Below are 26,543 nucleotides of genomic sequence, written 5' to 3'. Positions count from 1 at the left end.
CAAAAGAATAAAGCAAATACATGGGAAGTTATTAGAAACAAATGCAAGTGCGTATTAGTGGTAAGAAGCTAATCAAACTTGCATACCTGATGTAGGAAGAGTAAAGTCTTAGGGAGATCTTTGAATGACTCCCAAGATCGTGCAGCTGTTCTTTCCTTGAAGCAGACATAGTATGCTTTCATTTTTATTTACTTCCAGTATTGAATATTTAAAGGGAGAGATTAAATTCAGTGTATCTTCTAGTTCTTCTCAGATGGGGCGCTTGCAACATGTTTATGTGCTACTTGATGGTTATAGTGAAATTTGAAACTGAGTCCTCATGAAATGTGGAAGACTTTTTAAATAGCGTAGAGGATTTTTTTTTCTTTCGGATAAGAAAACAAATAATCTATAAGTGAACAATAAACTATGACATCTGTATGACTGCAATTATGAAGTGGAGATGAAGTGCTAAAGTTGTTTTTCCTTTTATGGTGGAGCTGAGGTGTGCAGGTTTAAGAACTTGAACAACTCATTTGAAATTTACTTTTGCACTGCGGCTTAAAAACATTATTAGAATAAAGTTCAATTTCAAAACTGTTTTCATTTAACTGTAAATGTGTTTTTGAGAAAATGGCAAAAGGAGATTTTTCCTTTCCTACCACAAGTATGGTAGACTGTTCCATTTGTGTATCAGTAAAAGACTCCTATAAATGGTGTGTATGTTTGCTGTCTTGGAAAGTTAAGAGACACAGCAGTCAGTGTTAAAGCAGTCCTTTCATAAGACTTTAATATTTTGAGCAGAAAACACAGGAAGTGCTTAAAAGATTGGAAAGGGGAATTTATTATAAAAAAATAGATCTGTCAGATCGTCAATAGCTGCTTTACTGAGTGCTACAAAATGTATATTCCATTCCAGGGATATTGAGCAGAAGATGGTGGCTGGTAGGGAAAGATAATTGAAGATTTAAAATTGCAACAAACTCTCTCAGATGTCTTTTGTTGTTGTGGTTCACGAACACTGCTTTTCATAAAGAACACTTGAAATCTTACCTCGCTTTATATTTAATCAAAGGCAGCAAAAGAATGAACTGCTCTTTAAACCTATAAATAATGGATTAGAAGCATTCTTGTTCCTTTCAGTGTTGTAACTGCATAAATTTCCCTGCTGCGCACTTCATTCAGAATTCTGTGAATTAGCCAGTAGTAATATCATGACTTAATGAGAGAATAATTAAAGTATGCAAATACTGATCCTGGAAATTAATCTGAGTATTCAATTCATACTTTCTGCTGGAGGTGGTATTAGGGTCTAAAGCTAGAAATCTATGTGCAGTGCGAAAATCATCTGCTACGTATTTCAGCAACAATATTCTGTTTATTTGCAGTTTGAAATAAATGTGTAATTTGGCCACACCAGTCCTCTTTTGTGTGAATATGTGCACATTGTAGTTCATTTGAGCCGCTGAGTCTATTCAGTTTGAGATGAAGATTTTAATATTGACTTGCATTCTGTGTGTAAGAAATATTCAGTGTGTTGTTATGCTTTCATTTTAAAGTTGTCTGATTGGCATACAGGGATACTGATGGGGAGATAAGGGCATTGAGAATTCAGATAGAGAAGTGGGCTTTTCTTTGCTTGCAACTGCAGTGGTCTTATCTAATGAACTTTGTGTTAAGATTTTTGGTTTTTGTTAAGGAGAGTAGCTCTCTGAGTTTCATTTAGTGATGTCCCTGCAGTAATGAGATAGCTCATAAGGTGGGAAATCCTTGGGTACTTCGCAGTGATTTATTAAGTTTAATTTGCCCGCAAGTTGTGCAAGTATTACCAATTCACTATTGTGAGCCATAACAGATACGGGAAACAGTAGCAATTCAGGCACAGAGCAGATCACAGCGTGTGTAAGTTTAGGTTAAGATGCAGTCTTCTGTGCAGCAAAAAAAACCAGGAATATGTGTGCAGTGCAGTTTTACAGGACATTCAGAACTGGTGCAGAGCAGAAAAGGGAAGGGAAATGCCGTGAGTAGATAAGTTTGTTATTGAGAAATTTGGGGGAGCGTGGGTGTGTGTTATTTTTTTTCATGTTTGATAGTACTTAATTTCATTTTTATTTCAGCAGTGTCTGTTTTTCAATCAGGTGCATATTCCAGAAGCATTTAGTGTCAAAACTGTAATCCACATAGGCCTGCTAGCCCAACCTTAGAGCATCACCACGCATAATTGAAGCTTATAGTGGTGGACAACAGAATAGACAATACTGTGTAGGAGTTACAGCTTATTCTGAAGTGAAAATGCATTGTTAAACAAAGTTAATTTTTATTAATCTTAGGTAGCATTAAGCACACCCAACTCTTAAACACAGGCAACAAAAGTAATAGTAAGAGGGCTGCTCCAAAAACAATGCCTCCTATTTTATTATGCTGTTCCACAGTGTTAGGGGCAGATGTTGGTGCTATGTCAGTAGAGGATGAACCTTCCCACCAGTCTTCTGTTGCATTTTGTTGCTGTGTGACAGAAGACAGCAGAGGGGCAATTTGACAGAATGGTGTCTGGCACAGAAGTGCGTTTTAAAGGTGTGTAAAAATGGCACCCATTGATATTCACTATCTCTTGCTGAATCTTTATAGAAACCAAACAGTTGATGTGAGCACAGCGAGGTGTTGGGTGGTGCATTTCAGCAGTGGCAACAAGTGACAGCAGATCACCTTTGCTGGTGCACATTTTTATGAGTATTGCGTGCAAATGCTTTCTCATTGCCAGCAGAAGTGGATTGTGGCTGAAAAACGGTGTTTTGTAACTGAGAATTTTCTTTATTAAAGACTGCTACGATGCTCTTTGTATCTGTTAGCGTTTCTGTGGAAATGAATAGGAAGTATTCCTTTTGGAACAACTTACGTAATTTTATTTCATGATGAATGTACCTACATCGCAGAGTAAAAACTCCCAACTCTGCTTTTTGTGACAGTGCTTTGAGTTGTGTCACATCTTGAAAAGAATCTGCTTGTTTTCTTTTTTTTTTTTTTTTTTTTTTAGCACAAGTGACTTTTTGGTATGATCGTCCTGCACAGTACTGATTATCCTTTGCTCAGTCTATGCTAGTCTTAAGTGCTATCCTACACGTGCTGTTTTAGTTGATGAAATATACGTGATATACCTCTAATAAGCTACTGCTGTTGATACAAAGAAGTGACGTGCTGCTCTCAGGTGAGATACGCCAACATCAGGGAGGCAGTAAGAAGGTGTGGGTTTGGTAATGTGGACCGTATAATGGTAGTGACAGGGAGTCAGAGGAGGTGCTGGTAAACTGTGGAGGGCAAGGTGCCTCAGTAATCAGAGGAGCCTTTGTTGTTTCTGAAAGGGAAGTCTGCCAACTTGTTTAAATTTGCAGCAGGATCATGTGTATAAGAAAGTTTTCTGTTATTGATATATTTAAGTCCTTTGTAGTTGCAGTCTCAGAATGGTTTGATGGTTTAGGCTTAATGCTGGAACGTTACATGATAAGTGAAATTTTGTCCACAGATTAAATACAAAAATGGTTTAATGTGGTTGCGTTGCTGGTACTTAGAAAAGCATAGCAGTGGCTAAAGGAAATAAAGAATGTCTGAAGAACTGAATTCAATTTTCCATGCTAGTGAAGTTTCTTTCCTCTAATACAGAACTTGCCCATTTTAGCTTTTTTTTTTTATGACAGAGAAGATGTTACTGATTAGTAGTTTTTTAGGCAGATGTTGCATCTCAATTTGTTCTTTTTGTTTTCTGCTATCATTGTGAATGTGGCTTCAAGAAGACTCTTGAAAAAAAGCAGCGTTTTGATAATATAAGAGTCTGTATAGGCAATGAGCAGTCCATTGTGTGCAACACAGTACAGGGTGGTAGATAAAGAGTTTGTATTGCATCGCTGGTTTAGACACTTCAGTTATGGTGTGGTGTGAAGTGAAGAGAGCTGTCAAATTTGATTGGTTTTAAAACAAGTAGTGAGAACAAATGTGAAGATTAATTAAACAGGAAGAGTATGTTGAGAACATAAGCATCTTTAAGATGAGTTACTGATAGTCTATTACTTAGCTATTTAGTAGCAGTCAGTACATTTGGAATGCAGCGGAATAATAGAAGGATGATTTTAGAAACAGGAAGAGGAAGGGAAAATAACAGTTGCTTTAAGGAACTGTATTTTTCAGATGAGATGTAATTAGACTGTAGAATGCTTTACCAAGAGCTGCTAAAAAAACAGGATTTGAGAGCATTGTATATGTGCATAGCTTAAGGCCTCCCTTTGGGTTCATAGTGAATTGCGTTACAATCAATATTCTGTTCACAGAATTATTATAATAGGAAGTAATATTTTCCATTACTGTTCTAAATAATTTTATTCAGACCATAAAAATTGTATGCTTATTCAGTGGCAGACTTTTAGAAAGTATCTTACTGGAATAACTTAGTTCACCATATTGTGATGTTTATTGTTAATTGCGTTCAGGAGAAATGAATCTTATTATTATTACTAATGTTGTTGTGATTATTATTTCAGCCCAAACTTCATTCACAGATCTGCAACTTCATCTGAGCAGTTACTTATTAGTGCCTCCATATCTGTTTCTGTAAAGAAGCAGTAGGTTGTAATGCTTATATCAGTTTTTGTAGATTCAGGTCATGCTTATTTCAGTCTTACAGTCTCTGAAAGAAAAAATGCAGAACTATATTTTTAAACAGAGTTTTGCTATCCTGCTAGTAACACAACAGTCTATCAAACTTTGAGAAAGTCTGCAGTTAGATCTCAATAAATATGAGTTCCTTAATTCTAAAATATTCATAGAAGTTAGAGTTCAAGAAATAAAGCTTAATTGTTTTATTTAAAGATATTTGTAGTTTAAAAATTATGCTTATGAGTAGCGTAACTGTTATGTTAAGCTATCTTGAAAAATGTATTCTTTGTATGAAAAAATAAATTTCCTATAAGAGTTATTTAGAAGTTGGCATTTCTGAGAAAATTTATAATTTGGGTAGAGGCAGAATTGGGTTTAGCCATGGTCTTTAATCTGTATCAGAATGGTGCTCTTTAGAAGGCTGAAACTGAAAATGTAGGGATGTCCTTTAGTTGTAAGAAGAGAGTTTTCAGTGTTTGGTGCTCTAAAATAGGCCAGTCCACGGGCCGTCTGCACCCCCGGCAGCCAGTAGCACAGCCCCACATAACCGTAAACTTCTACATCATTGTGATTTTTAGCGATATCTTTCATGAAATGATTGCACATAGCTCCCGTGCAAACTGCAGAGGTAGCAACAGAACTGCGGAGCGGAGGCTGCAGCGCAGTGCTGGCTCCATCTCTCATCCCACTGCACACGCTCCATCCAACTGGCGTGCATGTATGATGCTACGTGGGGCTGTGCCACTTGGCAAGTAAAATGCAGTGATTGCTGCTGATAGTATTTCAGCCTATCTACACCTGTGTGTGCCTGTGAAGATGCATGTTGTTTTCTACCCAGCAGACATGTAAGTTTTCTTATTTAATATTAAATTGGGTTGATTTTGCATTTTTCGTGGACACGACTGCTCATTTAAATGAGTCAAACGTGTCTTCAAGGTGAAAATCCACCTGTCTGTGCTATGTTTTAAAATACAGCTGTTGAAAATGAAACTTAAATTATGACAGGATGAAGTTATGGGTAGCTAATTTTATGCATTTTTGATACATAGGCTAAACACACTTCTTTGAACACTAAAAAGTTTGCAGTGTTACTTTCTGTTTTGATAAAGGAGTTTGAGAATAGGCTCCAGGATTTCAAGAAAAAATGTTGATTTTTTTTTTTGTATATTTGAAATTTCATCTTTAGTTGACATAAATACATTACCTGCAGATTTTCAATCGAAATGCACAGAGTTGCAGTCAGACATTCATGTTTAAGAAAGAACTGATCGTGTCTCTTTACCAGACTCTTCCTAGACCTCTTACTGGTGAAAAATATCCTTTGCTTCACAGTTGACCTTATTCATGCAGTTACTTTTTGGCAGTATGTGCATTTGTGACCATTTTTAAGAATGAAGCACAGGACCAGTAAGATTTCATCAAAAAGTCTCTGAAGAGCACCTTGAGAGTTCGCTAAGAATTGCAGCTGCTGCCATCACACCAGGCATTGATACATTTGCAAAAAGATCAAATATTCCCTTCTGGTTTTGTTGCCCTCTTTTTAATGTTAACAAAAATTGTTTCTTATATACATGAACAGTTAGGTATTTTATATGTGGTTCAAGATAATTCCTCTGCACTCAGGTGCAGCCCAGGCAAGCCAAGATAATGGACATCTGTATTCTGAACAAAGCTGGAATAGCAACAGCTTTACAGTGTGTGTGTTATTGTTAGTTTTTTAATAGATGACTTAACTCCACAAATATCCTTCTGTGGAAAATAAGATCTCCTCACATTTAAATCACTTGAAGCTTTATTACTTGGCAAAATAGGCAGTATTACATCAAAGTGTAACATCCTCTTGATATTGTTGATGTGCAATAAATAAAGCTTTCTACCTTTTTTTTTTTCCTTTGGAGCAAAGAAAGCCTCAAATCTTTGTTACAGGAAAAGGTCAGTGTCTGGAATAGGATAAAAGCAAAATGTTCTCTGGATAAGAATTCAGTTTTTCCTACTTAAATGCTTGTAATTCTGTGTGATTCTTGGGCTGATAAATCACAGGAAATTCAGTCTTCCTATCAGTATTAATCTTTATAAGTAGTTAATAAGGGCTGTTCTGTATTAGATCTAAGAGTTTTAATACTTGTCTAAGCTCGTTTTTGTGGAGGCGTATTACTTGCTTGCAAACTTTTATTATGTAGCTATTTAAATTAAATAAACCTGTTTTTTGGAAACGGATGATAATGTTTTATTAAGTGAACACTGGTACTTCATTAATTTTTTTTATCAGCATATGCGTTGTAGCCATTTTCTGACTTAAAATTTAAAGCATTCTACTAGCATATGAAAAAAAGACTTTCAATATGAAAAAACACCCTAACAGTCTCTATTTCTCTCTTTTATTTCAAAAATACTACTGCCGTTTCTTAGTGCAGATCTTTCTTTAGCTCAGATGAGGTTTTTCTAATTCATCTTAGCCAAATGTAAGTGTTCAGGCAGGAATTTTGCAAACTAAATATCTACATGGAAACACACTTTTTTGACCAATACTGTAGCTTAATTGATTTTGCAGGGTAGAATTGGGCTGAGAGATGTTTATAATTCTTTCCTCTGTGTTTGGAATTGCACCAGCCTTGGTAATACAGAATTGTAGAATCACCAAGGTTGGAAAAGATCTCCCAGGTTATCCAGTTCAACTGTACACCTACCACCAGTATTTCCCCACTAGCCTGTGTCCCCTAGTTGTATGGGAACTGCTGAGTCGCGGCCTGAACCTCTGATTGATCACCTGAGGCAAGTGGCAGTGAGCACAGATTGGAACACAGGTTTCCTCTGAGCATCAGGAAGCGCATATGTAACATGTGGATAGTGGAGCAGTGGTACATGTGGCCCAGAAAGGTGTGGAATCTCCTGCTTGGAGATCTTCAAAAACTGCCTGGATCTGAGACACCTGCTCTCGGTGGGCCTGCTTGAGTAGGGGTTGTCCAGAGGTCTTTTTCAATCTAAATCTAAACCATTCTGTGACTTTGAATAGGGAGAAAGACAGAGCTGTTAGAGAGAGTCCAGAGGAGAGCCAAAAAGATGATCAGGAGTCTGGAGCACCTCCCCTACGAAGACAGGCTGAGGGAGCTGGGCTTGTTCAGCCTGGAGAAAAGAAGGCTGCAGGGTGACCTCATTGCAGCCTTTCAGTACCTAAAGGGAGCCTACAAACAGGAGGGGTATCAACTTTTGAAAGGGTAGATAACTGCAGGACAAGGGGAAACATTTTCTTTCCTTTGATCAAAAGAATTATATACACCAGACAACAATGTGGGCAAGGCTAATTTCTGTGGCAGCCTCTACTCTGGGATGAATTCTGCAAGATTACAAGCCAGTGCATCCCTTCACTGTCCAGAAAATCAGATTGATGTATTTTTAGAGATTAGTATGGCAAAAGACATGCAGTCACATCCTCGTTGCAGTCATTACTGTCTAGGGGGTTTACTATCGTAATGGTATTTCATAATATGTGGCACTTCAATATTAATGCGTTAGAAAGATCTGATTAGTATTTGCCATTGTTAATGTTAGTAGAAATTAGTATCTTATTAGTTCTTTGAAGTTTGAGCCAAATATATTTGACAAAAGACACTGCTCACATGTGATGTTGTCCAATAATTGTGAACAAAGAGTTCATTCTATCAGTCTACAGATTCCTTTAGAAGGTTATTGAAAATGAGAGTAAACTAAGTATAGGTTTAAAACTTTTGAAAAGAAACAAGTTTATCTGGGAGCAAGAAGCAAAGAACATGGGGAAATAGAAATATATATGGTAACATTTTAGGGCAGGTAGGGAAAGAGTAAATCAGGTAAGATGCTGAAAATGAACTTCAGTTGACTGAAATGTGTACAGAACACTAGGTAGAATAATTCAGTGCAACGTTTAAACTGTGAACTGGATGTGACTGGGATAGTGAGAATGAAGTGAAATAGAGATCTGAACTAGAGGATGGGTGTTGAAGAACATGTTCCTGGAGAAGAGAAACTGAAGTGAGCTTGGGGGAATAGCTCTGTTGGTTTGTGAGCATCTGCAAAATAAGCGTGAACAAAATACATAACTTTCAAATTAAAATCTTTGGTAGAGGAGTTACTCGGGTAATACAGCAGGGTATAATTTGAAGCTGCCAAGTCCTTCCCTAGCAATTTGGGTCACAGGGTGGCTTTTATTTTGATTTTCTTCTGATAGTAAGATCATAAAATATAAGAGTTTTAGTATGAAATACCTTGAATTGAGCAGTCACTAGATGGGTTTATTTTGACTAGGTGTTGGCCTAGAACTCTTTTGTTTTTTAGACTGAAACTTTAATAAACTGAGGAAAATAATCTTCACACTGAGGGTGCTCAGATTCTGAAACAAATTGTTTAGTGTAGCCTTGCAATCTCCATTCTTGGAGATAATCAGGATATGACAGCCCTGAAAAACGTAATTTAACTTCAAGGTTAGCTGTTCTTTGAGCATAGGATTAGAGCAGATCACTTCCAGAGGTTTGTCTCAGGCTCAGTTATTCTGTGATTTTTAAGCTTTACCTAGTTAGTAAGGACAGGCGGCCTGAGGAGCTTGTCGTATGAAGAGACCTGGAGCTCTAAATTCAAAGATACTTATAAAAGCACTAGAATTTATTTGGGGGAAAGGAAGAATTAACATACAGAAAAACTTGGGTAATTTACCAGAACACTGAGTTCGTGTTGTATGTGCTACAATAATTGTGTGTTCTTAGCCCATAGAACATGGAGTAATTTTATGCCAGCTGTATTGAATGATTAAGCCAAATTGAATTACTTTCTTTGTTATGGTGAAGAGCATGCACGTTTTCTTACAGTAGCTCAGCTGACATATTCGTCATTACCTTAACAACCTGTACACCGATCAAGTCTTTCGGAGTGTAAAATATTGGGACTAAGTTGAAATACTCTGTGTGGTGCAGTGTGGAAAATTATTATGTGAGGTATAGATTAACAAAAGATTTAGAGTAGTAGAGAAGTCACTAGAAAAATGATTATCACATAGGAATAATTATACTGAAGTTATGCGAGGACTGATCTTGATTATTATTTAGCATTTACATTAGTATAGCGTGTCATGATATATGATGCAAAGGAAATTTGTCCATTCTTAGGTGACTTCACAAGAAGCTGTTCTTAGGAAAGTAGAGTATCTGGAGGCTTCATTTGAATTGATGAATATGCTTTTTTCCATCCATGGTCAAAAAAGTAGATAACACTAGTATAGGTACAAAGATGAGCTGTAGAATCTGGAGGAAAATCAGTGCAACATGGGATCTGGCAAAAAAGTCTGGGAGGAAATAGGTTGATCTCAGCAAGTGCGGTGATGCATTTGTATCTGAACAAGGATAAAAATCTCTGCTAAGTTGAAGGACAAACAGCTCAAAAATCCTTTGGCAGAAATTAATTATGTGGAAGTGTCTGGTCAAGTTCATATTAAAAGATTTTTAGAAGGAACTCCAAGAGAAAAAGAAGCCTCATAAATTTGGAAAAGAAGATGCCATATATTGCAATGAGTAGTTCTTTTAAAAAGGCAGTACTAGTCTGTTCCAGAATATTTTTTCTTCTGATCTTGCAAACTCGATCACTAGCTCTGCATGATGTTGCAGAAGCAAGGGGAACAGGTTTGCTACAGTAAACATGGTAATAGAACTGTATTAGCCTTAGAAATCAAATTATTGGGGCTGTTAATTCTATACCATGATAAGGAAATTTGTTACAAAAATAGCAGAGAAGTGGAACTGGGCAGAATGTTAATGCTTCTGTTCAGAGCAATCATGATCTCTTCACAGTATTGAGTACTGAAAATTCAAGAAGCTTTGGTAATATATATTCTGAGAATAAAAGCATTTTCTTTTATAAACTGTCTGATAATGTTACCTTGCAGTGTGTTGTAAGCACCTTAATGTATTCTGTAATAGTGAACTGAGCATGGTTTCATGAAATGTGGAGAGTTAATACTTTTGTAACGGGCTTCTCTTCTTTCTCTTTTTTCCCCATTTTTTTCCCTGCTTCCATACGTATACCTCATGTTCTGGCAGGCATACTGTTCTCTGATCTCCAATGTTTCTGATAGTTCTACTGTGTTAAAAAATGAGTCCAGAAAAAAAAAAAGTCTGATCGTGTTCTGTGAGATGAATGCAGTAAATCAGTGGCTTGACAAGTGGCAGAACTAACACAAGGGATGGAATAAGATGGCAAGGCTGGGATTGAGCATACAGTGAAACAAGGCTTTTCCTTGTTGACAGTGTTGGATTGCTGAAGAGTTCAGTTGCAGTACAGGTTGTTTAAGTCCGCCTGCGCTGTCAGTGTCGTATGTCTTTATTATAGAATTTTACTGCTACAGTAAAAATACTACTGCTTCATGTGACACTGTGAATTATCTTAACACATTCACTCTTCTTTGCTGTTAAATAAATGGATAATGCTGCCTAATTTTATAGATTATCATTCACTTTTACCACCATAAAATAGTCTTCCTGAGTTTTCTGGTGGAGTCTTATTACTGAACCTGAACTGATAAAGACACTACCTCTGTATGAATTGGCATGTTAGGCAGTGTTAGGAGCCACACCAAAGTGGGTGAGGGAGGTGATTTGTCCCTCTCCACTCTGCCCTCCTGAGGCCCCAGCTGGAGTACAGCATCCATGTCTGCGGTCCCTAACACAGGGGTGATGTGGAGCTGTTGGAGGGGTCCAGAGGAGGGCCACGCAAATGCTCAGATAGCTAGAGTACTTCTCCTGTGAAAAAGGTCTGAGGTAGGTGGTCTTCTTCAGTCTGGAGAAGAGTGCTGGGAGACCTTATTGCAGCTTTCTAGTATTTAAAGGCAGATTATAAACAAGAGAAAAAGCAAGTTTTTGTGCAGATAGATAATGACAGGACAAGAGGAAGTGGTTTTAAACTAAAAGAGAGGTTTAGATCAGTTGTCAGGGAAGCTTTTCACTGGGAGGGCGATGTGGTGCTGGCATTCATGCTCAGAGAGCTGTGGTCATCCCATCCCTGGAGGTGCTCAGGGCCAATTTGCGGCCCTGGGCAACATGATTTGGTGCTTGATCTAGCACTTGGCAACCATGCCTGCAGCCAGGCGGCTGGACCTTGATGATCTTTGAGGTTCCTTCCAACTCAGTCCGTTCTGTGATTCTGTTATTCAGATCTTTTCATTCCACTGTTAAGCTCAGAAGCTGAAAATGAGATGAAGTATGCTTGTGAGTTTAGTTTGGACAGAACGTAGTTGATGTTTCGAGCAATGAAGTATTAAGGACCTGTGGTGGAAAGAGGTAGAGTCTGGATAGGAAACCCAGTAGTAACAGGTTTTTTTTGTGTGTTTCTGCAGTAAGAGTGGCTTTCTAATACGCTAATTTGTTCTGCTGTAATTAAATTACAATTTTATTTCTTTTTAGTTACTAAATTCAAGGGAGTTATGGAAATGCCTTTAGCAAAAATTATATCTACAGCAAAAAGATACTTTATTTCTGGTAGTTACATTAGGGAGAATATTGTAGGCTTGTGGAAAAAGTACTGTGACTTTTTGTTCCTTTTGGTTCTGAGCAGAACCGCACTGCAGTTCCAACTTGCCAAGTATGTTCCAAGTGAGATAGCATATTTCTGCTTACTGTAAAATAGGAGATACTATCTCTTGATAGACATGAAATGGGGTTTTCATTATCTTTCAGTAGTTCTATGGAGATCTGAAATCCTATCATGATTCTTAAGTCATGATAGTTGAACCGCAGTGTAGAAATGCAAAAACAAATATCGGTGTAATCACTGAATTTCCATTTTATGTCAAAGTAGCAGACAGCGTTATTTTACCCAGTTTGCTGTATTTGTTATAAATCAAAGTAACTGTTCTAAGCTTTGATTGTAATGCGTGGTTACAGATTGAAATAGGACAGTAACATCATTTTTTCTTCAAATGATTAAATTTCACAGGCCGTAACTTTCTATTTGGATCGGTAGCGCTTATTCATTTTTTGTAAATAGCCACATATTAGTATCCTACCTGCAAATTTTAGAGGCAGATTAGGCTCAGCATGTGCTTGGAAGATTGCCAGAGCCCTGATGGCAGTCTTCTTGCTTGATCTGCCTGTCCTTTGTTGATGATTCATATGATTCATATTGTGAGGCTGTGGACTGCTATACAAGCAAGGCCAGTATTTAATAATTCTAATTTTTTTGTGGGAAAATGGTATTAGAGGAATGTTTTTAAATGTTCCTGTTTTAATTTCGAGGGCTTGTAGAAGTTGGTAAAGCTCATAACTTCAATGCATTTTACGAGAAAACATCATGCAAGTGAAAGTCAATAATGAGCTGTCACAGGAAAGTAGTTGTTTTAATTCAGTAGATAGTTTTATTGAAGAGCTAATAAAGCACTTAAAATTTTGTCGGGCATGGAAAGATAGCTTACGTATAGCATACCTAAGGCTTACATATTGTTTTGAATGAAAGACTTCTTTGATTGAAAGAATTCTACTGCTGCAGGATAAAAACAACCACAAAACCAACCCAAAAACCCTCTCTAAGAAAAATTCATCAGCCACTCAATTTTCTGTATTTATGGAAACTTTAAGTGATATAGATGTTTTTTCATGGAGGAGGAAGAGAGGTAATAGAAACCATTGAAATACGTTCGTAAGTAGATTGCTGTTCCTCGGTGACTTGTAGAACAGCCAAGTATTAATCAAATCCAAGATGCTGAAATGTCTAGGCATTAGCTTAGTATGTTGAATTAATTTGGTTATTTACTTACTGTCTTTTTCCCATATAGCCAGCAGCCAGCTTCGGGTGTAGCGTATTCCCATCCTACTACAGTGGCTAGCTACACTGTCCACCAGGCACCAGTTGCTGCGCACACAGTTACTGCAGCCTACGCACCAGCAGCAGCTACAGTTGCAGTAGCCAGGCCTGCTCCAGTGGCTGTTGCAGCTGCTGCGACAGCTGCTGCGTATGGAGGCTATCCTACAGCGCACACAGCTACAGATTATGGTTATACACAGAGGCAACAAGAAGCTCCACCACCACCACCTCCTGTCACTACGCAGAATTACCAGGTGTGTTAAACAAATTTAAAAAATCACTGCTGAATTACTGTGATCTTTCTGTGTTGAAATGTTTAAGGCCAGCGTAGGATGATGGTGAGGACTTACCTCAAGTACTGTGTTCAGTTTTGGGCACCTCAGTACAGAAAGGACATTGAGGTACTGAAGCAGGTCCAGAGAAAGGCAACCAGGCTGGTAAAGGACTTGGAGAACATGCCCTACGAGGAGAGACTGGGAGAAGGAGCTGGGGCTGTTTAGTCTGGGGAAGAGAATGCTGAGGGGAGACGTTATTGCTCTCTTCCAATATCTGAAGGGTGCTTACAGTGAGAGCAGGGTTGGTCTCTTCTCTGGTGACAGGTGACAGGGCAAGGGGAAATGGCCTCAAGTTGCACCAGGGGAGGTTTAGGTTGGATGGGAAAGACTTCTTTACGGAAAGGGTTGTTAAGCACTGGAATAGGCTCCCCAGTGGGGAGATTGAATCACCATTTGGATTTGATGTTTAAAACCATTTGGATGTGATGCTCAGGGATACGGTTTAGCAGAGGGTTGTTAGGGTAGTATGGTTAGGTTATGGTCGAACTTGATGATCTTTAAGGTCTTTTCCAACCTGAGCAATTCTGTGCTTCTGTGATCAATCTATGTCCGTGACAGGGGCGACAGGCCTCTGCCCTCCCTCCCCACCCCAGTCCCACAAAAATGGGAAGGAAGGAAGGGAGGAAAAGAGCAGCAGCAACAATCTATGGAGGAAAACTTATTTTACTATAATATCGGAATACAAAATAACACAATATATACAATTTAGTTGAAATTGAGATTAATAAATCAGACAAGGTGAGAGAGAGAGTTCCCGGGACCAAGTCAAACCTGAAAAGCTTGGAACGGCTAGGAAAGCACCCTCCAGCACCCACTGCAAGGCAGCAAGAGAGCGCCCCCACCCAGAAGGGTCAGATCCCGTGACTGCTGTAATGTACAGGGATAGGTACCTGGGATTGGGGCAGTGACACTTTAATACCCCTTACACTACATGTTGTTTTGATGTGGAATACTGAAACCATTAAATAAACAAAACAAAAACAAAAACATAGAACCATGACACAGATTTTGTCAAAATTGTTCTTACATATTTTGTAGGAATATGATACAGTCATATGAAAAGCTAAAGCAAGTTACTTTTTTAGTTACAAAAGTAGTTTGTGAAGGAGAGTAATTTAAAAGCATTTGGTGAATTTTTTATTAAATCTGGCAAGGTCTGTCAGGTTTTTCTTCAGGTTTAATTTATTTAACTTAATGAATTTTTAAAAAAATTTTATTTAATCTATCTATATACAATGCCTCTGTAATTTTTTTTTTTTTTTAAATCTTCTTCAATGTATGTTAGAAGGAAATGTTATTGGATTTTTTTCCTCTACTAATAACCTTTTCTCCAGATGCATATTTTATGGATATGTTCACTGTTTTTTCCTTTTTAAATGTTTAGGATTCCTATTCCTATGTTCGATCTACTGCCCCAGCTGTAGCTTATGACAGCAAGCAATATTATCAGCAGCCAACAGCAACTGCTGCAGCTGTGGCTGCTGCTGCCCAGCCTCAACCTTCAGTGGCTGAGTCGTACTACCAGACAGGTGGGTTGCATGCTCCAAACTCCTGTCATTATAGAATGTAGGCACTACTTTAATACCTTAAAACATATTTATGCCGAAAACATATTTCTAGACAAACCTTTTGCTGATTTGTCTTGGAAGTTTGCTGAACTATGTCAACATGTTGACATATTAACATATTAACATTAGTTAGTTAATCTATGTAGTTCTTTAATTATTAGTATCATGACTGCTACAAAGCATAATTACTTTTTTTACATTAATAAGAAATGCTGTGAAAATTTTTAAGTACTTCAGTTCAGCATATACTCCAATAAAACTATTGAATAAGAGGGCTGGTTTGGCAGCACTTTTAAAGGAAAAAACAATCAGTAACTAATTCTTAGTGATATAACCTGAGATATCATTATTCAGTGTTGAGTTACACAGTTACACAGAGCGTAACTATGACTTCAAAAATAAATAAATTAAAAGGAACCAACCAGAAAAGCTACCTCCACTTGTTAGATTTGTTCCCCAGAATATAATCAAATAATCAGTAAATATTACTTAACATGGTTGGCGCTTCATTCAACTAAAGCCTGTCTATGTTTGTGCACTGTCTTCCATCTTAATTAGCTCCGAAAGCAGGATATAGCCAAGGGGCAACTCAATATACTCAAGCCCAGCAAACACGACAAGTAACAGCTATAAAACCTGCAACCCCAAGTCCAGCAACGACTACGTTTTCTATATATCCAGTATCTTCTACTGTGCAGCCAGTAGCAGCTGCAGCTACTGTTGTTCCATCCTATACTCAGAGTGCAACATACAGTACAACAGCGGTTACTTACTCTGGTAAGAATTTTACAGATTGTGCTACTGAGATCTTTGCAGTTATTACAGTAGGATTTAAATGCTCAGAATTTTAGCATTTTGTGTTTAAATATGTCAGTCTACTGTGAAGTATCAACCACTTACATAAAAATATTTTGCCAGTATAATGATCTATCTTTAAAAGAGATTTGATGCTTAAATATGCCTATTTTGTTCCGTGTGAAAATATACAGGATACTGCCAGTGTGTTGAGACTTACTGAAGATTTAGAGAAAAGATGAGGGGAAATAAGAATAGAGAAGGAGACACATCCACACAAATATTAATCCAGGGAAATTGGTAGGAAGCCTGATGCGATGAAACAACAGTTGTAGTGGCAACTGGTAGGGAAGAACGATTCGTTATAAATCTTAAAAGTCTGGGTTGTATTGAACCAAAACAGAAGACTAATCGGTGCTTTGGAAGAAAAGCAAACAAACAAAAACAGGAAAAAAAAACCAACCATCTTTTCTTCAGTAATTAGACACCCAGAACCAGCGGGCAAGCTGGCATATTATAGCTAGTTTAAATATTTTTATTTTGTTTCTTTTCTGTTTATGAAAGGGATTTTATAGGGACTCTCTTGAAACAGAGGATTAAAATAGTTGAACCAGTAAATGTAGAAGGTTTATGGGAATACTGTCTCCAAGGTATAAAAGCCCAGTTTCCTTGACTTATTCAACTTCAGTAGTAGCAGTCAAGGAGTGCATACCTAGTATGTGCTGCACAGGTTTTAGCAGGCCAGCAGCTTTGCACTGGAACAATTTAAATCTCTGAGGCAGAATGTGATAGCACAGTGTTACATTTTTTATATATATATATTTTTTTTTTCCCTTACTCTACGTAATCTGTCTTCCTTTTCATGGAAGGAAATTTACTTTTGAACTGTAAATCTGGTTCAGGAAAACTGTTACTTCAGCTGGCTTTGATAAATATTTTATTCTTGTTACACCATAATGAGACCTGCAAGATGTACCAGGAATTTTCACGTATTCTTTAGAGATGGTAGTTATATCCAACAACATAACTGTGCGTTGCAGAGATGTGTCAAAAATCAAATATGCTTCTGATAAAAGTTATATATTATGTACTTGTGTGTTGTGAAACATTAAGAAAAACCAGGATTGCTTAACAAGATCTCAGTACATTGTTTGTATTCTGCCCTGTTCCCTCAACTTTTATTACAACGCATGCTTGTAATTTGTGTGTTATGTAATTGATACATGATCTACAGTGATGTAACATTTATTTGTTTTGATCTTTGAGGTACCTCTTATTCTGGCTATGAAGCTGCAGTGTATTCAGCTGCATCGTCCTATTATCAGCAGCAGCAGCAGCAACAGAAACAGGCAGCGGCTGCTGCTGCTGCTGCTGCAGCAACGGCTGCTTGGACAGGGACCACCTTTACTAAAAAGGCACCATTCCAAAATAAGCAAATGAAACCAAAACAACCTCCCAAACCACCCCAGATCCACTACTGCGATGTTTGTAAGATCAGCTGTGCTGGACCACAGGTACCTGTATTATGTAATATTCTGCTATACATTTTTGTTACAACTTCTCCAGCTATAAAGCTGTCAAAAATATTTGTTAACTTTTAAGGATCTGTTAAGGACTCTGTAATTTTACTAATGGGATAAATAATCAAAATGTGTGCTGTTACAGAATAACAATGAGAAAACAGGTGCATTCTGTTAGCTTGCACAGAGAAGCTGTAACTGTATTTCAGACTCAGAAGTATTCTGAAAGTTGATTTGCTTTTTTTTTGGATAGCAAACTTCACAGAATATACTTTCATCAAAACTCCTCAATCATATAAATGTTGTGAATGGAAAACCTGAAAATTTATTCTTCTTTGTATTCCATCATCCCAGTTTAGTTTCACAGTGGATACAAGTGTGTAACAAGTAGATAACAATTAATGCTGTGTTTGTGTGTGATAGGCTATACAGTAATTTAAGTGAATCTGCCATTATCTCCCAGGTTGCCAATGTCAGCACAGGAGCTAATCTCAACTTCTGCATTTCATTTTCAGCACAGCTTTGTGTGCTACCTTTATTTGAATCCAGTTTTTTTAGTTCTGTCATCATACAAGTTGATGAAAAATTCAAAACTGAGAATTATTCTGTGCAATGCAGGAAACTGCGACTGAGATAAACTTCTGTGATGGTATCAAGATTTCCATAGCAGTATCTTTTGAAAAGTACTTCATTGAGGAATCGAGGAGGTGTTGGAGAGGAATACTCAGACAGTATTACCTCTAAAAATGGACTTCTGTTGGAAGAGAAGAAAATGTTCTAATCTTACAAGTGGTCTATTTACGCCTTAGAGTTTGTCATATGAAAGAAATGCTCAGCATACTGACTTTCTTACGTAAAGCATGTATTTTATGCTACATTCTATACTATGTGTGGTCGCACAAATGATGGACAAACAATACAAAGGCAGCTTAGTGTATGTGTATAATTTGTTTAAACAGACTTACAAAGAACACTTAGAAGGTCAGAAACACAAGAAGAAAGAAGCAGCGTTAAAAGCATCCCAGAACACCAGTAACAACAGTACTTCTGCTCGTGGAACTCAGAATCAGTTGCGCTGTGAGCTTTGTGATGTGTCTTGTACAGGAGCAGATGCATATGCTGCCCATATCCGTGGAGCCAAGCATCAGAAAGTAAGAACTTTCTCTTGTTCTTGTCACTAGTATATTTTCCCGCTCATCTTAGAGGGGAGAAAATGAACAGAAGCAGTACAATTTGAATAATTTTGTTTAAAAATATTTTGTTCTGTGTTTTGTTTCAAGCGTATATTTAATCTCACTATTAGAAGGGCATTGTTGGGAGAAGGGGGGAAAAATATTGCCACTGCATCAGTGGGAAAAGGAGGTTTTGGAAAATTTGAAAATCATAGGATGAAGATGTTGATTGAGGTGGGGAAAAGAGTGAGTGAGGACATGTCCCTCCTAACTCTTTCCAAGACTATTTTCCGTAATCGTCATCGCTCCTTGGCATTTCTTGCAAAGAAAACATACGGGAGCAAGAGCAGCACCCTGGAGTAGACTTTATAATGAGTATTTGGAAATATTTGGTAGGTGTGCACTTAAGTAGGAATTCGGGATTACAGAATACAGGCTGCACTGTGAACCCTCGTGACCTGTGTTTGAATTTGGCCGTACAGTAGTAGCTGGAATGTTGGAGTGAGTCCAGAGGAGGCCACAGGGATTCTCGGGGAGCTGGAGCACTTCTGTGAGGAAAGGCTGACTGAGTTGGGCTTGTTGAGCCCGGAGAAGATACTCTGGGGACATCTCATTATGGCCTTTGCAATATGTAAAGTCAGCTTATAAACAGCAGGGAGACCTAATTTTTACACAGTCTGATTGTAGTAGGACAAGGAGAAATGGTTTAAAACTGAAAGAGAGGAGATTTAGATTAAATCTTTGTGGGAAACTTTTTATGCAGAGTCACTGAATCACACAGGGACAGGCTGCCCTAAGAAGCTCTGAACGCCCCGTCCCTGGAGATGTTCAAGGCCAGGTTGGATGGGGCCCTGGGCTGCCTGATCTGGTGCATGATGACTGCTGTAGCAGAGGGGTTGGAGCTTTAAGGTCCATTCCAACCTAAGCTATTTTATGCTCCTCTGTTTCTGTGGTTTAAAAGTTTTGTAAATACAGGGTTTTTTGTTAGTCCAGTTGTTAGTAGAATTTAAATTGACTTATCTAGTATTCTTTCTTTTATAAATACATTGAGATGTTAAATTTTTGGGTTATCCTCAATAACCACATGAGTACATGAGGTGTAGTACTTACTGTCCTCATACATTTGGATGTAGCTTTCTCTTCTCTGTAGAAGACTAGCCACTGCTTATTTAGGTCTCCACCTGTGTAAAACTGAAATCTCAATCTATTACTTCGGTACACTCTGAAGAATCTTATTCATTCTGCTGCAGACAGTCATTTGAAATGTTGCTTAAACTTTACTGCTACCTGACACTGTGTCTGTATTCTGCCTGGGATTATGATTTACTTAAAAAATAAGAACAAAAAGAAAAAAGAAGTGTATGTATGCTATTGTATACATGTTATCATTGTCTACAGGTTTAGATAAAAGCAGAGTTTTCTTGCTGCTTTCAAATCTTTCTTAAACTTTAGCTTTCCTTGTGTGTATTTGGTTTTTATGAAACCCCTGTATTACTCTCTCCAGTGGTGATCAGCTGCCTGTAAAAGGATCTGCTACTCTGCCTGAAGCATTAATTTCAAGAATAAGCATTGTGCCTCTTTGTAAGGAGCTCTGAAATACTCCTCGCACGTCCTCCTTAATCATCTCTGCAGATCTGTGTTTAAAAAAAAACAGAAAAAAGAAACAACCTTTCCCTAACTAATCTCTTCAAATTTGCTAGATAATTTGGCAGTTCTTTCAATATTCTTAAAAGATAGTGATCAAAAGATACAATGTTCCTGAATTTGAATTAAATAACTTCGATTTGTAAGCAATTTGGAACCAAAATAGCTTAATGAACTGTGCTTTTTGAAGAGAAGAAAAAGCAACAAGGCAGCAGAGCAGTGACGTAGAAATAGTTTGAGCAAAACACTTCCTTCTGTTTTATTGTCTTGTCAGCTTATTGGTTTTCTGTTCTCATGCACATAGCTTTTGGAGTAAATTTATGAATTTGTGATGAAAATAAGCAATCTGAGATGATGATTAAATATTTTCTAGTTTCAGATGACAGAAACTTCTACATCTCCGTCCTTTTTATCCCAAGATCACTTTTTGTTAGGAAGCAGTAGCTCACTTTTTAGTTACTGATTTTTTTCTTTGGTGTTACATTCATGTTTGTGTTACAGCTTCCATAAGCTTTAAGTTCATTTTTTCTAGTTTTTCCAGGCAAGTGATATGAATTTCTTTGTATTCTTACAGGTAGTAAAATTGCACACAAAACTTGGCAAACCCATTCCTTCAACTGAACCAAATGTAGTTACCCAGGCTACTTCTTCAACATCCACGTCTGCTTCCAAACCAGCTGCCTCTGCTTCAAGCATAGCAACTAGCAGCAGTACTGTGAACTCCTCTGTTGCATCTTCTGCAGTGAAAATTCTTACTCCCACGGCAAACACACCACTTAACACAGCGTCCAACAACAAAACATCTTCAACTGCTGCTAATATAGCAGTAAAGAAAATATCTACACCGAAAATAAACTTTGTTGGCAAGTACAGAAGTCAGTCTTTATTTTGAAACCTAACCTATTCCATAGTTTTTTTTAAGATCTTACTGTAGCAAATACAAATGTATTTAGTTAATTATGCATGAATAACTGTTGTAATTAAGAGAATTACTGATAGGTGAAAATAAAGATGCGTATAAAAGTTTTGCTTCACAATTTATGTTTTCTGTCCTGTTATCTCTGCCTTTCCTGGAAGCTTCTTCATACTTGATAAGAGTGTAGTAGCTTCTGGAGTACAGCAGTCTATAGTCCAGCTGGCCCTAATTTCAGCTTATAGCCTGGGCTGTTAAAGTACATTGATAGTTGGTAACTGGGCAACTGGGACGTCCTTGTAGTAGTGGAAATGTAGCATGGAAACTTCTGTAATGAGCATGACAGACTTTCAGAGATGAGAAGCAGATGTTCCAAAATAAGCTTATCCTGCTCTTGAACGAAAGACTCCATGCAATTGCAACAGCAAGAGCATAGTACCTTTGCTAACACAAACATATGGTTTTAATTACTTTTTTTCATCCATTTACAAAAATAATATCTGATGATGAAAAGAGATCATTAGAATATCTTTGCTAAACTGTTCCCTCTAATTTCTGTCACTTTTAAAAAAGCATGAAAATGATTAAAATTACAGTTACGTAACTTCTATTACATAAGTTGCATTTGTGCAATAAAGTTTTTCATGCTAAAATAGAAAAGCTAATACTAAGTGTTCAAGTAGCTTAGATGTTTTTAAGTATATATTTATTCAAAACAAAACCCTGTTTAATTGTAATTTCAGCATATTTAAGTTTTAATTAGTTTTAAAAGGCTTCTTATGCTTTGCCCGGGACATTGATACTTGCAAATGAAATCATCAGTCTGCATATCACGTGTAATCATAATCTCATTTGATGGAAGCTAAGAATTGAAAAATTTTGATTTCTAGGTGGCAATAAGCTTCAGACAACAGGAAGTAAACTGGAAGAAATGAAATCGGCTGAAAGCGTTAAAGCAACTCCCACTACCACGGTACAAACACAGGAAGTGAAACCAGACACTGCAGCTGAATCGGTGCCTCCTACAACTCTTGCTGCCTTGCAAAGTGATGTCCAGCCAGTGGGACATGACTATGTGGAGGAGGTATTAATATGACAATTTGTGGTGATTTTTTTTAGATGTTTTGGCGAAAAATTGTTCAGAATGAAACAAACATTGAACCTGAAAAGGCTTGTTTATATGCTTACATTATTGTATTGTGTATTTTTGTTTCGAGTTTAGTGAGACACTGTTCATGTTGGTGAGATGAACTGTATATAGGATCAGAATTTGATGTCAGTTTTTCATATTTTGCAGATTTGCAATTACTGACTTCAGCTCAGTGTGTTCATGTTCAGGTTTCAAGCTGCCTGTTCTTTTGAATGGAAGAACTCTTTTCATAAGCAAGCACGCTGGTGTCTCTGATAGAACTGAAAGATCTAGTTTTTCTTATTTCAAAACAAATATTTTAATGTGTGTTGTAATCAGACAGTATCCAATATAACTGAGTTAAATTAATTTTTGCATCGGTTTTGGGTTTAAAAATCAAAACCCATAGAAACATGTATTATAATTTTATTTTCCAGGTAAGAAATGATGAAGGAAAGGTGATCCGCTTTCACTGCAAACTTTGTGAATGCAGTTTTAATGACCCTAATGCCAAGGAGATGCACTTGAAAGGAAGGAGGCACAGACTCCAATATAAGGTTAGTAGAAATCCTTGTGCTTCTGTCTGAAAATCTACCAGATGTCAGCTGACTAATTGAATGGTCTGACGTTAAGGATTACGAGATTAAGTGTTCTGAGTAAACAGCACATGAAAAGGTAGAGAAATATATTCACCTTCTAGTTATTTTCTTTATAGTTTTGAAATAAGTTAAGCAGATCGGAAATGCATTTGTTTTTGTTTTTGTTTTTTTTAATTTATTTATTTATTTTTTTTTTAATTTTGAACACTGTATTTGGGAACGTTTGCAATGTTAAAATATGGTACAACATATGCAGGCAGATCAGGGTTCTTCTGTGTTGTTTACCATTAATTTCAAACACTGTAAAAGTGTTCCTGGATAGCTTTATTTTCATGTGTATTGATTATATAATATACTTTTTGTTGTTGTTGTTGTTATTATATTAATTACATATATATAATTATTATATAATTATATATAGTGTTAAGTTTTTCATATATATTAATTATACATTATATATATATATAATTATACTAATTATATTAATATTTTCTGAAAAATTTTGTTTGGGTAGACAACATAAACCCTTTGTGGAGACATGAGAAACAAACGTGGGCCATTTTTTTCAGTCATGAATGCAGAGAGATTGATGTACAGTGTGCATTTTGGTTATTATGAAATTATGTAAGAACAATCTGCTGTGGTTACTGGAAATGTAATGGGCCTGCATAATCTTGAAAAGGATGAAAGAGAATTACTAGAAAAATATTTTCAGTAATTTGTGAATATGTTCTTTCAGGAACAGGGTATCAGGAAACACACAATATTAAGGAGGAAATTTTTTTTTCTAGCTACAGATTAGTCACCAGCTACAGAATGAACAGTAAATTATTAGGTATTATGTGAAGCATTTTCATCTTAAGTTGCTTGGTTCTTGAGGCAGGTGAAAAAGGAATTTATGCTATGTGTAATACATTAATTCTTCAAATTAGTGGAAACATTTTTCTTGAACTACTCTATGTAGTTCTAAGACTATAGTTTATTCCTCCTGATGTTACTGTGCAAAAGTAGTGTGTGTTAAACATTCCAGAAAAACTGTTTTAACAGAGATGAGAGGAAAGCAGTTTATTTTATTTTATTTTTTAACTAGAAAAAAGTAAACCCAGATCTACAAGTAGAAGTGAAGCCCAGCATTCGAGCAAGAAAAATTCAAGAAGAAAAGATGAGGAAACAGATGCAGAAAGAAGAGTACTGGAGAAGACGAGAAGAGGAAGAACGCTGGAGGATGGAAATGAGGTAAATGCATTTATACCAGTGAGACAAGGCTGCAGTGAAATTCACATAAAGCTAGTTGGTGCCTCTGGAGTTGGTGCTTTTGAATGTTATGGCAGCTCTATACTAACTTGTTCTGAATTAAATAGTTGTTAACCCTCTAGGATTTTTTTGTTTATTAGTGTTGACCTGAGAAATGTAGACTTAATAGAACTACTTTGGTATAGAGAGACTGACTATCAAAAAGCCATTCATTTTTATTTACCTTTTGGAGTTTCCTGGTATCTGTAGATGACTACTAGAAATGGGTTAGAGAGGACATCGAAGAATTCATTACAGTGTTTCGAAGTGCAAATGGCTGTGTAAAGAGAATGCTTTGTTTGATGCACTTCAGGCGGTACGAAGAGGACATGTACTGGAGGAGAATGGAGGAAGAGCAGCATCATTGGGATGACCGTCGTAGAATACCAGATGGAGGATATCCTCATGGACCTCCAGGACCTCTTGGCCTGCTGGGAGTGAGACCAGGAATGCCTCCTCAGCCACAAGGACCAGCTGTGAGTTTCTTAACTTAAAGGGGGAAATCTTACTTACCAGGAGGCACAGTTAAGGACCAAAATTACTCAGTGCTGCATTTTCTCCGGTATTTCTTAGTAAAATATTTGGATGGTAAACAAAAAATTATATGTGAACCTGTCTTCCAACATAAGTCCACCTAAGAAAGCATGCCTCAAAGACAAATACTGATTCTTATGAAATACATGTGATTATGGATTTCTGTATTACTGCATTATAGAACATTATTTTCTTGATCTCTAAAGATTATTTCCAACCCAGAACATTTTATGATTGTGGACAGATGTATGAGTAAGAAGTGGCTGGTTCATTAGTCCCAAAGGAGGGTTAGAATCACCATAGAATCATAGAACTGTTTGGGTTGGAAGGGATGTTAAAGCCGATCCAGTTCCAATGCAAATTCTGTGGGCAGGGTTGCTACCCACCAGATCGGGCTGCCCAGGGCTCCATCCAAAAGGGGTGGCCAGCAGGGAGAGGGAGATGATTGTCCCCCTCTACTTGGCTCTTGCGAGGCCCCATCTGGAAGACTGCGTCCAGGCCTGGGGTTCCCAGTACGGGAAGGATGTGGAGTTCAAGGAGGGCCACTAAGATGATCAGCGGGTTGGATGCATATTTCTTATGAGGAAAGGTTGAGGGAATTGGGTTTGTTTAGCTTGGAGAAGAGAAGGCTCCAGAGAGACCTCAATGTGGCCTTCCAGTACTTGAAGGGAGTGTATAAACTGGAGGAGGAATGACTGTTTACAAGGGCTGATAGTGATAGGGCAAGAAGGAATGGTCTTAAACTAAGACAGGGGAGGATTAGGTTAGATATTAGGAAGAAGTTCTTCACACAGAGGGTGGGGAGACTGGAACAGGTTGCCCAAGGAGGCTGTGGATGCCCCATCCCTGGAGGCATTCAAGGCCAGGCTGGATGTGGCTCTGGGCAGCCTGGTCTGGTGGTTGGCGACCCTGCACATAACAGTGTGTTAGAAACTGGATGATCACTGATCCTTTTCAACCCAGCCCATTCTATGATTCTATTATTCTATGGTTACTAAATTCACTATATAAGTTTATCTTGAGACTTGTCATGTTAATACCTTACCAGTCATCTGAAAGTCATGGAGTGAGTGCATGCTCAGCAGGACCACAGCTTGTTTGTGAGGAGTGTTAGTTGGGGACATAGTTTGTGTTTTATTGCATTTAAGTGATTTGAGGGTTGAATATTCCGTGAACTTTGAAATATACACACATTTCAGAAATACTCTTTTTTCCTCTATTTAGCCTCTGCGTCGCCCTGACTCCTCTGATGACCGCTATGTGATGACCAAACATGCAGCAATATATCCAACAGAGGAGGAACTTCAGGCAGTCCAAAAAATTGTTTCTATTACTGAGCGTGCTTTGAAACTTGTTTCTGACAACATGACTGACAATGAAAAAAACAAGAGCAAAGAGGGAGATGATAAAAAAGATGGCAGTAAAGACAGGTATTTTTCTTTTTTGAGAAATTAATCTTCTGTTCTAAAAGTCATTTTATATTTTTTCTCAGACTGTTCTCAGTGCTTGCAGGGATCCTGTTCTTGTGAGGTTTTGATATAGCGATTTTTAATACTGACTGTCCTCAAGTGGATGAGGAATAGTCCTGTTTTATTTCATTC

General features: G+C 37.4%; 1 protein-coding gene and 1 non-coding gene across 4 annotated transcripts in view; both read left to right on the top strand.

The window, feature by feature from the left end:
* ZFR (zinc finger RNA binding protein) overlaps window positions 1–26,543 on the top strand; it is a 41,472-nt gene that overhangs the window by 1,421 nt on the left and 13,508 nt on the right. For 2 of the 3 annotated variants that reach the window (XM_048931130.1, XM_048931132.1), the window contains exons 3-13: window positions 13,412–13,694; window positions 15,160–15,304; window positions 15,902–16,120; window positions 17,405–17,652; window positions 18,618–18,809; window positions 21,049–21,349; window positions 22,278–22,471; window positions 22,954–23,073; window positions 24,206–24,351; window positions 24,722–24,884; window positions 26,167–26,372. In XM_048931130.1, coding sequence (XP_048787087.1) covers window positions 13,412–13,694; window positions 15,160–15,304; window positions 15,902–16,120; window positions 17,405–17,652; window positions 18,618–18,809; window positions 21,049–21,349; window positions 22,278–22,471; window positions 22,954–23,073; window positions 24,206–24,351; window positions 24,722–24,884; window positions 26,167–26,372 — 2,217 coding nt within the window. The remainder of the gene's footprint in view (window positions 1–13,411; window positions 13,695–15,159; window positions 15,305–15,901; window positions 16,121–17,404; window positions 17,653–18,617; window positions 18,810–21,048; window positions 21,350–22,277; window positions 22,472–22,953; window positions 23,074–24,205; window positions 24,352–24,721; window positions 24,885–26,166; window positions 26,373–26,543) is intronic. The other variant, XM_048931131.1, reaches the window with a different exon arrangement.
* LOC125687434 (small nucleolar RNA SNORA66) lies at window positions 10,217–10,353 on the top strand. Its single transcript, XR_007374064.1, has one exon. It is a non-coding gene; the product is annotated as a small nucleolar RNA SNORA66 (small nucleolar RNA).

Source organism: Lagopus muta, chromosome Z, assembly GCF_023343835.1.
Source record: "Lagopus muta isolate bLagMut1 chromosome Z, bLagMut1 primary, whole genome shotgun sequence".
Lineage (NCBI taxonomy): Eukaryota > Metazoa > Chordata > Aves > Galliformes > Phasianidae > Lagopus > Lagopus muta.
Note: the sequence above shows the minus strand (reverse complement) of the source record. Positions and strands in the feature narration are given on the sequence as shown.